General features: G+C 45.0%; 1 protein-coding gene across 3 annotated transcripts in view; it reads right to left on the bottom strand.

Annotated features, from left to right (window-relative positions):
* The window catches only part of Ralbp1 (ralA binding protein 1), a 34,044-nt gene that overhangs the window by 9,800 nt on the left and 7,773 nt on the right, over positions 1-16,471 (bottom strand). For 2 of the 3 annotated variants that reach the window (XM_015506034.2, XM_048806736.1), the window contains exons 2-4: positions 8,595-8,885; positions 6,107-6,565; positions 921-1,270 (exon numbers count right to left, since the gene is read on the bottom strand). In XM_015506034.2, coding sequence (XP_015361520.1) covers positions 921-1,270; positions 6,107-6,565; positions 8,595-8,838 — 1,053 coding nt within the window. In that variant the 5' untranslated portion in view covers positions 8,839-8,885. Of the gene's footprint in view, positions 1-920; positions 1,271-6,106; positions 6,566-8,594; positions 8,886-11,205; positions 11,226-16,471 lie in introns of those variants that run through there. The other variant, XM_048806735.1, reaches the window with a different exon arrangement.

The following is a 16,471-nucleotide window of genomic DNA, read 5'->3' as shown; positions in this document are numbered from 1 at the left end:
ATATATATATATATATATATATATATATATATATATATATATATATATAAAATCAACATGCAGTAAAAGAATCTTTAGTGAAATAAAACATACTCTTATAACAGTGACAATGATTTATGGTCAGTGGCCTGTATGCTGGCCAAAAAGAGGACTGAAAATAAAAATTCACCACTATTTCCTGAGTAAAATATCAGTAACAGGGCTGGGGCTGGGGCTGGGGCTCAGTGGTAGAGCACTCCCATCGCACATGTGAGGCGCTGGGTTCGATCCTCAGCACCACATAAAAATAAATAAATAAAATAAAGGTATTAAAAAATAATAAAATAGATATTTAAAAAAGTATATCAGTAACTTGAGAGGAGAACATACCCTGACGCAGGCTCACCTGAGCAGCAGTAAAGGCAAGCCAATCACAGGTACAGAAAGACACCAATGGACACACCACCCCTGATGCCCTGTGGTACCTTCTCATGCTACAAGCCTACAGATAGGTCTCTCTGGGACCCACTTTTACAAGTGAAACCCTGGTTAAATCAAATGAACGTTCGGCCCTCTGTGCCTGAGTTTGATGTGTACGTGATATAATTAGGCAATGATGCTATTTGATGAAACAGCAGAAACCTTTACAAGTTTATAGATGAAGTCTGTAACTGCAGGCACATGGGCTCTATCTACTCCAATAACAGATCACTGTCACCAAGAACTGCTTTATAACTCCACAAAGACTGTATGACATTCAAATTTCACAGCTACAAGCAAAAGGGCAAACATATTGATCATCTTTCATCTGTTGAAACATCCACATTATGAAAGAAGACGCAGTCAAGCTAACCCATCCTCCACCACCTCAGGCTCCCAGCTTCACGTGCATCTGAAACAGCAAACATGCCCCAACTCCCAGGGCCGCTGGCCACGGGTACCTGCACAGTGGGGCTGAGCACGATGGAGATGTTCTGTATGTTCATCTTCGTTTCCAGTTCCTTGGCAATGACGTGGTCCATGTGAACAATGAGCCAGGAAATGAGAAGGTAGTTACATTCCGGCAGTTCCTGGAGCAAGCGCTGGAACTCCTGCACTTTCTCGCTCTCCGTGGCCCTCCCGCAGGCCTCTTCGAATCGGGGCATCAGCTCTTTGGTAAGCAAATTCTCTGGCAGGTCTCGCAGGTACTGCTTCAGCAAGCTGGCGACAGTGTTGGGCTCGTATTCTTCCAAATTTGGAGACTCCTCTCGGTCGTAGGCTGCTTTTAGTTCATCCACCTTTGATTTAATTCCTTAAACCATTCAAATTCAGAAGAAAGAATACTGAGGGGAAAAAAATCAAACACAAAGGCTTTCTTCTCTAGGACACCCCACCCCCATCTTGCTGGGCAGATCAAGAGCTGCCACTGGCCACTAGCAGAACTCTTGACATGAACAACATACCTGCCCGAGGGCCACACAGTTATCCTGTAGACACAATCGTAAGAAAGACTGCACTTCAGCCAGGTGTTGACACACCTGGAACCCCAGTTACTGGAAGCTGAGGCATGGGGGTCATGACTTTGAGGCCAGTCTCAGCAACTGGGCCAGACCTTGTGTTGAAAAAATAAAAACGCATTGAAGCTGTAGTCCAATGGCTGAGCGCCCCTAGGTTCAATTCCTAGCATTAAACTAACTAAATAGAAGATTACCCTTCAAGGGTGAACTTAATCACAACCTAAGTGATAACTGAAAATTTTAACATTCAGAGCAACTGCAAATATGTTAAGTAAATATGCCAACAGATTCAAGAAGAAAAAGAAATTTTAGAAGAATTAAACTACAACCCAAGTGTAAGTCTTACCCTCACAGCCAAATGTTTTCTCTTCAGTCATAAGACTGAAACATAAAATGTAACTTTGTTTACCTAAATGTCCAATAGTTGTAGGTAGGCTTACTCTTTTAAAAGTAAAAATTTTACTATAAGTTTAACTGTAAACTCTTTGAAAACTATTCTCTATTAAGTAATCCCCTAATTCCTGTATAGTTTCTACTTTAAAGTATAAATTCTTTTTATTTTTGTTTTCGGGGGAGGGCGGGTGTACCAAGGATTGAACTCAGGGGCACTTGACCACTGAGCCACATCGCCAGCCCTATTTTGTATTTTATTTAGAGACAGGGTCTCACTGAGATGCTTTTTTGCTGAGGCTGGCTTTGAACTTGCAATCCTCAGCCTCCCAAGCCACTGGGATTACAGGTGTGTACCACTGCGTTCAGCTTAAAGTGTAAATTCTTAAGTATCCCCGCTCCCTACATTTTTGCAGTACCAGTGAACCTGGAGACACTTTTCTACTAGCTACATCTCCAGTCCTTTAAGTGTTTATATAACGTAAACAGAGCTGGAACTCAAAATAAAATGAACTTTGGGCTTCTAAAATCAAATCATTTGCTTTCTTATTGAACAGAAAGAAACTACATAAACTAAATATTTTTCAAACATTATATCAGCTTTTCAGTCTTTATGAAATCCACCTGTACTGTGACATGATCCAGTAACAACACTGATCCCAAAGAGCACAAAGTAGGTTTGTGCTTTTTGTTTTGTTTTGTTTTTTTAGTTTTGACGGACCTTTATTTTTTATTTTTACATGGTGCTGAGAATTGAATCCAGTGCCTCACATATGCTAAGCAAGTGCTCTACCACTGAGCCACAACCCCAGCCCCAGTTTGTGCTGGTTTTTTGTTGTGCTGTTCTAGTTAGTTATACATGTTGTACTGTTTTTAATACTTAAATTTTAGGCCAATGGTTCAAACGAGCCATCTAATCTGAAAGCATCTATAACCCACACAGTGCTTGCATTTGTGCTCTGGCACTTCTTAACTTTTGTAAAAACTTTTAATGGCATTAAAATAAATCTGTAACTTATCCAGAATCACAAACGGCACCATATATAAAAATAGCAATGTGGATCTTATTTTTGCATAATCTTTGAGACAAAAAGTTAGAAAATAATTCCTATTTTCTTACTTTGATGACAATATGAGTAAAACAGGATAAGCAACTAACTGTGAGTTCTGTCAAAGACCTCCTCTCTCCTCTTATGTGATATGTATGTGTATATATAAAACCCCCAACAGTACTGACCCCGCAAACCACCTAGGTACCCTTAGAAAGGAAGACCTCCCTGTTCCGGATAGGCAGAGTCCATACTGTTAAAATGACCATACTACCAAACGTGCTGTAAGATTCAAAGCAACTCCCCGTCAAATACCAAGACAGTCCAGCACACAGGCACAGGAAGGACTTTCTAGATAGAAACCCTAAATCTCAGGAAATGATGCTGAGAACTAATAAATGGGATACCATCAACTTAAAAAGCTCCTGCACAACAACAACAACAACAACAAAACAATTAGCAATGTGAAGAGAGAACCTACAGAATGAGAGAAAATCTTTGCTAGCTGCTCTTCTGACAAAAGATTAAAATCTAGAATATATACAGAGCCCAAAAAACTTCACTTCAAAAAATATAACTTAATTAATAAATGGGCAAATGAAGCAGACACAATTCAGAAGAAGAAATACAAATGGCCAACAAAAAGAGTTTTAAAATGGTCCACATTATTAGCAATCAGGGAAATTCAAATCAAAACTACACCAATATTTCATCTCACTCTAGTCAGAATGGCAACTGTCAAGAATACAAACAATAATAAATGCTGGAGAGGGTGTGGAAAAACAGGAACACTCCACACTGCTGGCGGACTGTACACTAGGACAACTACCATGGAAATCCTCAGTAGACCAGGCATGGATCACCACAGGACCTAGCTATGCCACTCCTTAGTATTTATGCTGAAGAAATAAAATCATCCTTTCTTTTGGTACCAGAGACTGAACTCAGGGGCACTCACTGAGCCACATCTCCAGCCCTAGTTTGTATTTTTATTTAGAGACAGGGTCTCACTGAGTTGCTTAGCACCTTGCTATTGCTGAGGCTGGTCTGAAATCATGATCCTCCTGCCTCAGCCTCCCGAGCTGCTGGGGTTACAGGTGTGTGCCACCATGCCCAGCTGAAGTCACCTTACTATAGAGATACATGCACACCCATGTTCACAGCAGCCCAGTTCACAAACAGCTCAACTATGGAACCAGTCTATATGTCTGTCAATGAATGAATGGATAAAGAAAATGTGGTATATATGCACAATGGAGTTTTATTTACATAAAGAAAAACGACCACACACCCCACCATCAGGTACGAGCATAATGTACCAATAAAAATACGGGCAAAATGTTTTCCCTTTAAAAACTGGACATTCAAATAAAGAGTACCTGGGAGAGAAAGATTACACAGATACAGTAAAATGTAGATAAGTAAATTAAAAACATAAAATTGCTTCAACTGTCTTTCACATTGGTTTTAAAGTTGGGAATGATATATGAGTGAGAACCAAATAATCCCCAGCAAAAAACATTAATGGCATTGAAAAAGGAAAGTCCCTAGCACCCACCACACCACAGCAGGCTGTGCTGACAGTACTGTCCAGGTGAGCACTTGGCCCAGGAGGAGACCAGGGAGACAGCTCAGTTTGAATGCTTTCAGAAGAGAGAGAACCTGCCACTCTGACTCCCCAGGAAAACACGCAAAACAAAAACATCAAAAACAGGTCAGAGAAAAAAAAGAGTCCTTTGAACAAATCCCAGAAACTCTTCAGAGAAACTTTCACCTAATACCAAAATTTTTCATGCCTATCAAGGTGATATAAGGAAAGCAGCTTGTATTATTACTGCTTAAATCTTTAAAAACACAATTTGTCATATATTATTCTTGGGGTTTTTAAATTTTTTTCTTTAGTTATACATGCACACAAGATCTTTATTTTGTTTTTTTATTTTTATGTGGTGTTGAGGATCAAAATCCAGTGCCTCACATATGCAAGGCAAGCACTCTGCCACTGAGCCCCAGCCCCAGCCCCATACACTATTCTTTAAAAAATCAAAATTGCAAATATGTTTAAGTGTTAATTCTAGATAATATTAAGGAAGTGTCAATTCAAATTCATTTCTTGATTGACTTTGTTTTCTATAAAATAGTAGCTCAACTACTCTTTTTAATTTTTTTTTTTTAGTTGTAGATGAACACAATACCCTTATTTTATTTATTTTATTTTTGTGTGGTGCTGAGGATGGAACCTGCCCCAAGTACCCTACCACTGAGCTACAGCTGCAGCCCCGTAGACCAACTACTCTTACCATGTTAAATATTCAAGGACAAGTTATCTATTAGATTGTGTAAAGATTTTCCTAAGTATCAAAAATATCTGCCCCTTCTCAACAAACTTAAGTATTAAATCTACCTGCTGCAAACGTGTCAGAACCCAGTAAGTGGAAAGCTTCTTAAGCTCTGCAGATGTCCCCAGTGCACATGACTTAACTCACAAAAACATGTGACCAACAACTGATTTCATAAAATAACTCTCTGAACAGAAGTGGGTGATGCTGGAGGTGAGTCATGGAGCTGAGGGACACAGATGCCTCCAGCTCAGAACCTCACCCAGAGCAGCATGGTGTCTATTTTGGAAGAAAGAAACCTGTTTACTTTTAAATAAGATACCATTTGCTTGATTTTAGACACCAAATATAAAATAAATTTGTGCCAACTCTGAAACAAGTTTTCATACACACTGGATGTAGATAAATGGAAAACCCTCTTCAGTGATCCACGTACTAGCTGCAGGGGGCTAGCGGCAGCATTTGCACCTGGGGCCTAAGCATTCAGTCAAACTCAAAAGCCATAGTGCAAGGCTGTCGGAGCTTCCTTCACTGCCCACCCCTCACTGCAGGCCCTCCCACCACTGAGCTTCACGCAGCCCAGAGGGCAGAAGGGAGAGCAAGCAGGCTCTGAGCACAGCCCTGCTGGACGATGCTCCCCAAACGCTTCCCTCCATCCTGTCCCTGCAGCTGTGAGCTACGAACAACTCAGGTGCAAATGCTTACAAAAACAGACTGTCAGACAAAGAGGTGGTGGCGGCTGCAACTGCAAGGGCCAGGGAGACGCTCGGGCTGCGGCACAGGCCACAGCGCTCCCTACAGGCTGGAGACAGCAGCTCAGGTCCACAGCCCAGCAGCGAGGCGCGCCCCATACCTGACACTCTGTAGATGCCCTCGCACTTCATGCCGTGCTTCTCCACATGGTCCACACACTCGCGGAACACGGCCGGCAGGCGGACGCCGTCGCACATCATGGTCCTCTCCACCGCAGCAGCCAGAGGGATCCCAAAGACAGGCCTGAGGCTGGGTGCATCCACCTGAGGCACCTCCGGCTCCTGGATGGGCTTCTTCTTTTTCTTCTTTTCCTTCCACTGTTTGACAACGTCAGCTGCCGTCAAGTCCTTTGACTTCTTCTCCTTATGCTTTTCTTCTTTGTGCTTTTCTTCTTTATGCTTTTCTTCTTTGGGTTTCTCTTTTATTTTAAAATCCTTCTCCTTCTTTTTAGAAAAGCTGGGCTTCTTGAAAACATGAATTCCCTTGGACCTCTTCATTTTGGAAGGGCTTTCAGCTTCATCTCCAGAACTATCTTCCTGAAAGGCAGCATAGCCTTCAGCTGCCAAAGAAACGCAGGGAGTGTGAGTTACGCGTGTGCTCAGTGTCAAAGTGGCCATCTGCTTTCTGAAAAGAGCACAGCTGCAGAGGTGCCCAGGCGCCAGCTCTCTGGCTTTCCTCCTCAGCCCTGCAAATGCAGGCTTTGTGCTCAGCTAGCTGCAAGGAATGGCAGTGCCCCTGCCAGCCACATGAGGGCAACAGGCAGAGCACAGGCCTTGGCCCTACAGTGCAGGCGTGTGAGTGGGGTGCTGGAGGTCCACACTGAGGACAAACACAATGGGCCCTGCAGCAGAGTGTCCTCTCTCCCGGTGACCCTGCTCTCCACCCAGGCTCCTCAGCTGGGCTTTCAATGCAGTCTCAGGGCACCACAGAAACCGCTCTGATGGTTCCTGACAGGCTTGGCTCTCCTGTCACCAGCTACTGGGCTCTTTTTGCTGACTGGGGCAGAGACCACAGCCACCTCTTGGGAAGACTGCTCCAAGAGGTTCTCCCCCTCTTGGATGGTGGCCAATGTGTCACCCCTTTGCTGGCAGAGTAGCTTTGCTCTCTCACACTGACCTAGAGCCCCATGGCCTTAACACCAGGTCACAATTAGCTTTTGTGTTTTGACTGTTTTTGAGACAGGGCCTGCTCTGCTGCCAGGCTAGCCCCAAACTCCTCGGCTTAGTGACATTGCACCTCCTCCTCACAGCCCGTGGCTTCTGTTTTAATGTCTCTAACTCTCCCATTCCTTTTCTTAGCTAGCTATAAGCTACTTTATAATAAAATCAAAGGTATTTCATAAGCTACCATCTAACTAAAATACCATGAATCCTACACTAACCAGGTGGCAAAAATCTTAAGGACAAAATACCATGACGTAAAGCAAGAAGAATTGTCATGCACTGCTGTCAGGAATGTGAACTGGTTTGACCACCTGGAAAGCTGTTCTTTGGGATCTCCTGGAGCTGCAAGACTGAAGGCCTAGAGTGTGCATTTCCATGCCCAGGCACACACAGCAAAAATGCATAAACCCGCTCACCAAAAGACAGGCATGAGGGGCTGGGGCTGGGGCTCAGTTGCAGAGCGCTTACCTAGCATGCATGAGACACTGGGTTCCATCCTCAGCACCACATACAAATAAACAAATAAAATAAAGGCATTCCATCCATCTACAACATCAATAAATAAATAATAAGGGGAAAAAAGGTAGGACTGCAGGGAAGTGCTCCTCACAACAGTTGAAAAATGAAAGTAGCTAATGATAATGCAGCAAAGCGGGTACATCGATCCTAGTGTGTGAACACAGTGAAACACTGTCCGGCCACAGAGGTGCACAGTCACTGCTGGGAGCAAGGAACAGGAATGGGCGGAAGAGACAGCCGAAGAGGGGGCAGGCCCCCACCGAGCCAGGTGTGACATCAGCCGGTTGTCTCTTGAGGCCCTGGGGCTAGGAGCTGACCTGCTCCTCAGTCTGCAGCGCTGAGACGCACACTAGGCCTGCTCCACAGGGCAACCAACACCATGAGATCCAAAATAAATACTGAACTTAAACCAACTCACCTCACCTGCCTTTAAAACACCCAAGAGGGCTGCATCCTCCCAGTGAATGGGAGCCTCAGAAGGTTGTGGCACTGGCCTATGACAAGGAGTAACTACCTTTTTCAGTTCCAACCAAAGTGTACCCCAAATGCCCACAAAACCTACTGAGAATGCAAGGCTCTCTCAGCCAAAATTCCAGTGTGTTTTTTTAAAATATTTCTTTAGTTATACAGACACAATATCTTTGTTTATTTATTTTTATGCGGTGCTGAGGATTGAACTCAGTGCCTCACATGTGTGAGACAAGCACTCTGCCACTGAGCCACAACCCAGCCCTCTTTTTATATATTTTAAAAGATGTCCACTAGAAAACTTTTACCGTATTTGGAAATTTGGTAATTTGTGTGTCAAATTATGACCCCAAAATACAACTTCAATAGGTGAAAACCGAGACCCTAAAAGCAAGAACGTGGGCCACGCCAGCCTGACTGTGGGCAGAGGGCACTCACTCCTCTTCTCCTTCTTCTTGAACTTTCCTTTCTTCTTGCCATGGTCCTTCTCATCCTCCGACGCCGCATCGGCGGGCTCGTGCAGGGCGTCATGGGGGGGCGAGGGCTCGCCCGTGCGGTACAGTCCAGGGAACTTTGTGGGGCTGATCTCCTCGGAGCTGGGCGTCCGGGTCAGCCCGCTGCCGTGCTCGGCCCTGCGGTGCTCGCTGGGGCTGCTGGTGGGGGGCAGGAAGCACTCGGTCATGCTGAGACCAGACAGGGAGGTGGCTTCTCCTCACCTGCCCATCACACCTGTGCAGAGAACAGAGGCATCAGTCTGACCATCCAACGGCCAAGGAGTGCAAGCAGTTCCCCCACAACTCCCCTTTAAAAACGCCTTCATTTTATTATCTCAAGTTCCCTTCTCACAGCTGAGCACGCTAGGACCTTCAAGTATCAGTAAAGTAAACCAACTGGAAATCAGAGTTGGGGTTCTCCAGGCAGAATCCACAGTTCCTTGAGGAAGAACTAGCTAATGTAAAGGGCCTCATTTTGACTGCTACGCACCATAAAACCTCACTGAATAATAAATTAGACTACTTACGTAACTACATATGAACAGCTCACATCATTAAAATTTACAATGCTTCAATGACAGACTGAAGGAGTCACACAATCACAGGTCACTGACTGTGACTGCCCACTGCATGCGATTAGACAAGCCTGTGTTTCTAAGAGCCGTTGTATTTTGTGCGGCAGTTACACTTAAGCAAAGGAGCCCTCACTGATCGACCCTAAAACACACACAAGTTTCACTACAGCAGATACCACCAAAGGACAAACAAGAAGAGTTCAAAATTTGGTTGCTTTGTTTTCTTCTTTAGACACAGAGTAGTCAAAGTGCCAAGTTTAAAAGCTACTTAGATTAATTAGTTCTTCCTCCTTTTTGACATTATTATGATACTAAGCTGAGGTTATTTTGCAGTTTTAAAACTCCATAAGCCGTAAGTGAAATATCTGGTAAATCTGACCCTGTAGTCAAAAAGACCTTAAGGTTAAAAGGCAAGCAAATATCAAAAACGTCTGTCAACTGAGATAGGAAATTTCTTTAAAAAGCAAAGAGTTCTTACAAATGAATGAAAATAGAAATAAACCAAGAGAACTAGACAATGTGAATAGGCAATTCATCAAAAACTTATTCACAATTCACAAATATACAATGAAAACAATGTTAAACTTCAATGATAATTTTAAGAACGAGAGCTACTTTTCTATTATTAGACTGGCAATGTTTGTGGCAGGGTCTCACTAAGTTGCCCAGGCTAGTCTCCAACTTGCAACCCTGCTGCGACCAGCCTCCTGAGTCAAGCAGCGGCAAGCACCACAGTGCCTGGCTCAATCCTTGTGTTCTCCTTGATGGGCCCTGTCTTTTGGCTATCACTTTTTTGGCAGGGGGTACCGGGGATGGAACTCAGGGGAACTCGGCCATTGAGCCACATCCCCAGCCCTATTTTTTTGTATTTTATGTTCAGATAGGTTCTCACTGAGTTGCTTAGCGCCTTTTTACTGAGGTTGGCTTTAACCTCGTGATCCTCCTGTCTTAGGCTTGAGCTCCTGGGATTACAGGCGTGTACCATGCACTCAGCTGGTTATCACTTTTGAAAGTGCACCCTATCTTTCCACTAATCCAAGGTACCTTAAGTTTAGGCAAACACAGGACTCAGGAATTCAGAGGGAGGTACAGTTCAATCAGACAAGTGATTACATCTCACGGATAAGGAAATAGTCCCAGCATCCATGGAGGCTGACACACAGCTTGTGGGAAAGAGCACAGCTTCCTGTCAGACACACAGCCCTGCTGCACCCGGCCATGCTCTCAACTGTGCTGCACGGCTAAGTCACTCCGTGCTCCACGTCAGGCCTGCGACAGGCAGGAACCTTCTGGATGGTGGAGAACACTCGTGGCTTCGACAATGGCTACATAATTTGTACATTTACTAAAATCCACGCAACTCTTCACTTCAAGTAGATGGATTTCTTGGGATATAAACTGTTACCCAACAAAGCTGCTTAAAAATAAAAGATCAAGCACCAGCAACCCTGGCCCCAGGAGCCCTTCCTGTGATTCGACCCATTCAGCACAGGTTGTAGGGGCTGCCCCTTGTGGGGCCAGGACCCTCTCAGCAGACCTACACCACGGCACTGACTGCACCCCATCTTCATCTGAACACACGCCCACTGGGCCCATCTGAGTCCCACACTTAACCCAACCCATGGCAATGCTTGAGGGCTTGTTTAATAAACTAACAGAACCTCCTCTGTTCTCAGCAAATGTACTGCCAAGACAAAGATCAGAAAGAATGAGTCTCACGGTTGGCCTTAAATTTCAATTCAGGATACAGATCCAAATTTTATAGGAGTTCTTAAAGTTTCCAGAACTTTCCTAAATTAACCTTAGTACAGCTTGTAAGAAAATTAGTACTTTTCCCCCTTTCCACAGAAATCAAGGCTCAGAAAGCTTAAGTAGCGTATCTAAAAAAAATCACAGAGCAAGAGGTAAGGATGGGAGCCACTTGACTCAAAAAATCTCTTCCCGGGGCTGGGGATGTGGCTCAAGTGGTAACGCGCTCACCTGGCATGCGTGCGGCCCGGGTTCGATCCTCAGCACCACATACAAAGAAAGATGTTGTGTCCGCCAAAAACTAAAAAATAAATATTAAAAAATTCTCTCTCTCTCTCTCTCTTTCTAAAAAAAAAAAAAAAAAAAAACCTCTTCCCACCACACTGCCCTCAGGAGGACACTGCAGGGAAGAGTATGGGGCAGGGTGTTAGATACTGTGGGTAGCCCTGTGGGCGTGGGCCCTGGGCAAAGGCAGGAGACCGGCTTAACAGCAGCAGCACTGCCAATGCACCCTGGGAAGGGCGTCGGGAGACAAGGAGGGCTGGGCAGGACAAGGAGCTATGGTGGGGGTTGTCACCACCTGCAGAGTTGGCCAGTGATGAGGCCACTGTGAGGAGGAGGGCAGGGTGCTGGCAGCAGCACCAGACAGCTGCTGCTCACTCCTGCTCCTGGGGCACTGGCAAGTCCTCCTGGTGCACTACCCTCCTTATGCATCTCCCTTACTAGATGGACAAAGAACATTTAGATCATAAAGCATTTAACAGACTATGTTGTAAGATCTACTCAGAATCAGTAGTTGCTGATTTGTGCTATGGACTGTGTCTCCCCCAACCCCAAGTTAAAACGTAATCCCAAGGGTGATGTATTAGAGGCAGGGCCTCTTGGAGGTGACTAGTCACGAGGGTGGGGCCCTCATGAACACATTAGTGTCCTGGCCAGGGGCTGAAGAGACCAGGGCTTGCTGCTTCCACCCCAGGGGACGCAGGAGCACCACCACCTACGGAGCAGAGAGCTGGCCTTCCCAGCCTCTAGAGCAATGCAATGCCGCCCTCAGTGCTGTTCCAGAAATCTGAAGGGACTGAGAGGACCTAATCACCACAGAGCTGGGGCAGCTGCAGCAGCCCTGAGGGCCAGGGCCAGCAGGCAGGTGATCAAGCAGGAAGGAAAAAGCAGCGTGTTCAAATGAGGACAAGGGTGCAGAGTAACCTGGGGGGTAGGGACACCACAAGCCTGAACGCCATGGAAGCAAAAGACTCCAAATGGCCAATGGAAAATTCAAGTATAAACATCCAGAGGTAAGGAAATACCAAAACCCAGAAATTCCTATTTTTGTGGTAAGAGATAATTTGGTATACATTTTTAAAAATTTAAATAAACCATATTTATCCCTATTCCTCCTGATAAATATAACTAAAAACCCTAGGTATCAGATTTTTTAAAAGAAGATGCCAGGTGTGGTGGCAGACACCTGTAACACCACAGCCCGTGTAACACACAGCTAGCTACTCAGGAGGCTGAGCAGGATGTTGGAAGTTCAAGGCCAGCCTGGGCAACTTAGCAAGACCCTGTCTCAAAAAACTTTAAAAAGAAATTTGAAAGGAGGCTGAGGACGCAGTTCAATGTACAGTGCTTGCCTAGCATGTGTGAAGGCCTGGGTTCAATCACAGCGCCAGGAAAAACCGCTGGGAACTCAGCATCTCCCGAGGCACCTCTCCTGCCTCTCAGGGTCTTGTGTGCATTTAGCAGTGCTGGGGATGGACCTCTGGGCTCCTATGGGCCAGGCAAGTGCTCTGTCACGGAGCTCTGTCCCTGGGCCCTGAGGTCCTCTGGCCTCACATCACAGAGGTGAAGCAATGATGCTGGAAACGCTAAAGCTACAAGGGCTCTGTGTGGTGCCAAAGCCCACATGACACACAGACGCATCCTGGAAACAAAATGGGGAACCCAAGAAACACTCCAGGTGTAGAGCTAACTGGTTTTCAATAAGACTCCTCCATGCTGGATGGGGAGGGGAAGCCCTCTGGATGGTGCTGGACACACACAGACAATAATGTGACTCAATTCCTTGCATCAAGTCACACACAATACAATTCATGACAAATCACAGACCTAAAATGTAAAGACTAACAACTATAAAACTTCTAAAACACATTTTTGAGGTAAAAATTTCCTGGAGAGTACCAGAACACCATAATGATATTATCAAGAACACCATAATGATATTATCAATAAAAACTGGACTTCTCGTCAAGACGCTACTATGAAAATGAATGGCCAGGCCAAGACGTGCGTCTAGACACAAGTACAGTCAGCCCTCCAAGTCCAGGGGCTCTGCTTCCCTGGAGCCAACCACACATTAAAAACCCGTGGAAGGAAACCCATGTGTACCGGGCATGTGCAGACCCTCCCTGCCATCAGGCCCCAGGCCACACAGGCATTCACATGGTGTCTGCACATATCAGGTGCTCTGAGCAGTCTGGAGAGGATTTACATTACATGGAAGGATGTATATAAGTTGTATGCAATAATATGCCATTTCTTTTATAAGGGACTGGAGTATCCATGGGTTTTTGGTACCCACAGGGATCTTGGACACAACATCCAAGGTAAGCAATCCCCTGTGGATAATGAGGAACAGCTCTGTATATGTGTGTGTATCAAAGGATATTATTTAAAATTACAGTAAGATGTCCTTCAACTCAAAAAAGAAAGAGACAGTCTGTGTTAGCTTTCCATCACTATAACAAACATCGAGAAGAATCAACCTTAGCGGGGCTGGAGTTGTAGCTCAGTGGCAGAGCGCTTGCCTTGCATATGTGAGGCACTGGGTTCGATCCTCCGCATCACATAAACATAAATAAACAAAATAAAGGTATTGTGTCCACCTACAGCTAAGAAAAAAATATATGTATATAAGAAGAATCAACCTTAGAGAAAAGGCTTATTTGGGCTGGTGGTTTTGGAGGACTTGGTCATGATCCAGGGCCCTGCTCCTCTGGGCGCCACGAGGCGGTACATCACTGCAGGGAATGTGTGGAGCATGCCATTCACCTCGTGGCTGGGATGGAGAGAGAGGAGGGACTGGTGTCACTGTTCCCTCTGAGGAGCCACCTCCAGTGATCCAAGAAAAGGCCACCTCCCACGGGCACTACACCGGGTTTTAAACCCCTCATAGATGAGTCTCTGGGTACATTCCAGTTCAAACTACAGAACAACCTAACACACAAACTGCAGAAGTGTGCAGTTTAAAATGGAAATATACCAATGGCCAGTAAGTACACGATGAAAGCCCCGCATCACTAACTATCCAAGACATGAAACCGAAATCACACTGAGCTACCAACAGCAATGGGAAAAGGACAGTCCTGACCCTGGCAAGGACCTGGGGCGACCAGTCTGAAGGGGCACATCGAAGGGGCACACAGTTTGAGCGCTCTGGAAAACTGCTCGAGTGTCCTGGTAAACACACCTTGGTAAGACCCAGCAACTCCACTCCTGAACATCTGCCCAAGAGAAACGGAAACAAAAAGAATTCCGATCAGATCAACTCTGCCCACAGTGTGGACGCTGGGCTAACACCAAACCACTAAAAACTAGAAACACCCCAAACCTCCTGAGCACCAACAGGACAGGAGGAGGAAGCTCCACACCTGACCTGGGATGGGTCCCAGTCAGAACGCAGATGCTCCAAAAGCAGGCTGTGTGTGCACAAGAACGCAAATTTCATGTTTAGACTTGGTCACGGCCCAAGACATCACACTGCCTTTGTGCACGTATTCCAAAGCTGCACAGAAGTTCAAGACACTTCTGGCCCCAGCACTCCAACTAAGCAAACTCAGCCTCTACTCACAAAGTTCTAGAACATGGCTTCATCTAGGTGTCAAAGGAGCTGAGAACTGGGGGGAGGGGAGAAGAGGCAGGGATCAAGAAACAAGTAGCAAGAGAAAACCCTCAGGATCCGCCCATGGCTGCATTCCCCTCCTGGACAGGCACGCCAAGTGCGGCCGGCACAGTGGGTAAAATTTCACACGGTGTTTCACCAAATACAAACTGTATCTCAATAAAAATTCTTGAGTAGGAAACTAAAAAGGCCATGGATGCTTTATGAGCCATTAAAAGATGACCTTGCGGGCTGGGGATATGGCTCAAGGGTAGCGCGCTCCCCTGGCAGGCGTGCAGCCCGGGTTCGATCCTCAGCACCACATACAAACAAATATGTTGTGTCTGCCGAGAACTAAAAAATGTAAATAAAATATTTTAAAAAAATAAAAATAAAAAAAAATAAAAGATGACCTTGCTCTTCAAACGTTGCTGCTCCACTTGTGTGTCAGTATGCCACCCCCACACACGTACACACTCAAAACACTACCACAGGAATATTATCTCCAAATCACACCAACACAAAAGCATGTGGCTGACACCTGGGGAAAAAAAACAACTTCCCTCCAGAGAGAACAGAAGGTTAAGAAAGTCACTTCTACATAACTAACAGAGAGTATAAGTTAGAAGTGGAAAGCATAAAGCCACAAATCTGGAATTACTCGTTAGAACCAAAACATTTCTACCTCTGAAACTGAATGATATTTCAAGTTCAAAGAACAGGTATAAAATTGAGATGAAGCAAAAAAAAAAAAAAGAAAACTCAAACTGAACTAAACAACTATTTCAATTTCTCCAAAAGAAGAGGATATACATGGTTCTTAAAATAGTTTTTCTGCTCAAGCACCAGTATTAATTAGCACACATAAAAAGAATCACTCACCTGTGCAAAGGGACAAAGCAGCATAGAGAAGAAAGTAATCAAGATGGCTAAGTTAAAACCTCCTGGAATGACTTGAGAATAAATCTCCTGGTGTACTGAACTTAATATCATCTAAACATTAAAAACAGAAGCCAGAAAGCCAAGAGCCTGCTGGACTAGCTCGCAAGTTCAGATCCAATATTTTGCAAGTGCTCTTTATTAAAAAATAACAGGCTTAAATTTACCAGCAGTTTTTTCTTATCTCATGATTCTTAAAAACAAGCAGCAAGTCTCATCTCCAACTTGCGGCCAACAAGGGGATGTTGGCCTATCACGGCCTGAACACTGAGCGCGGCACAGTGGGACCTCCTGCCCGGGAATGCTGAACTCCCCCAAGCAGTCTCTATACATAGCTCTTCCAGTGAAGTAGAAAGAATCTGCCCCAAACCTACAGGGTCCAGGTTGTATGGACAACTAAGTGCCCCACACTGAAAGGAGAGAACGGCAAAAGATGCCCTGACACGTCAGGGAAGAGGGATTACGAAGATGGTATGAAGGTTTCCTGCCGGTGAGGGAGCCGGAAACAGCTGACACACAGGGTGGGAGCACCCAACAAGGACACTGGAAGCTTTAGGGTGCAAGGGAGTAGTTTCAAAACTAATGGGTCCCCAAAATCATTCGTGGTTTTAATAACCATGAAATAAAGGCAGTTATATTTTATGAGACATGCATCTCATGTCTTCTCAAGACCCTACA

The sequence above is a fragment of the Marmota marmota genome, unplaced genomic scaffold, assembly GCF_001458135.2.
Source record: "Marmota marmota marmota unplaced genomic scaffold, marMar, whole genome shotgun sequence".
Taxonomy (NCBI): Eukaryota; Metazoa; Chordata; class Mammalia; order Rodentia; family Sciuridae; genus Marmota; species Marmota marmota.
Note: the sequence above shows the minus strand (reverse complement) of the source record. Positions and strands in the feature narration are given on the sequence as shown.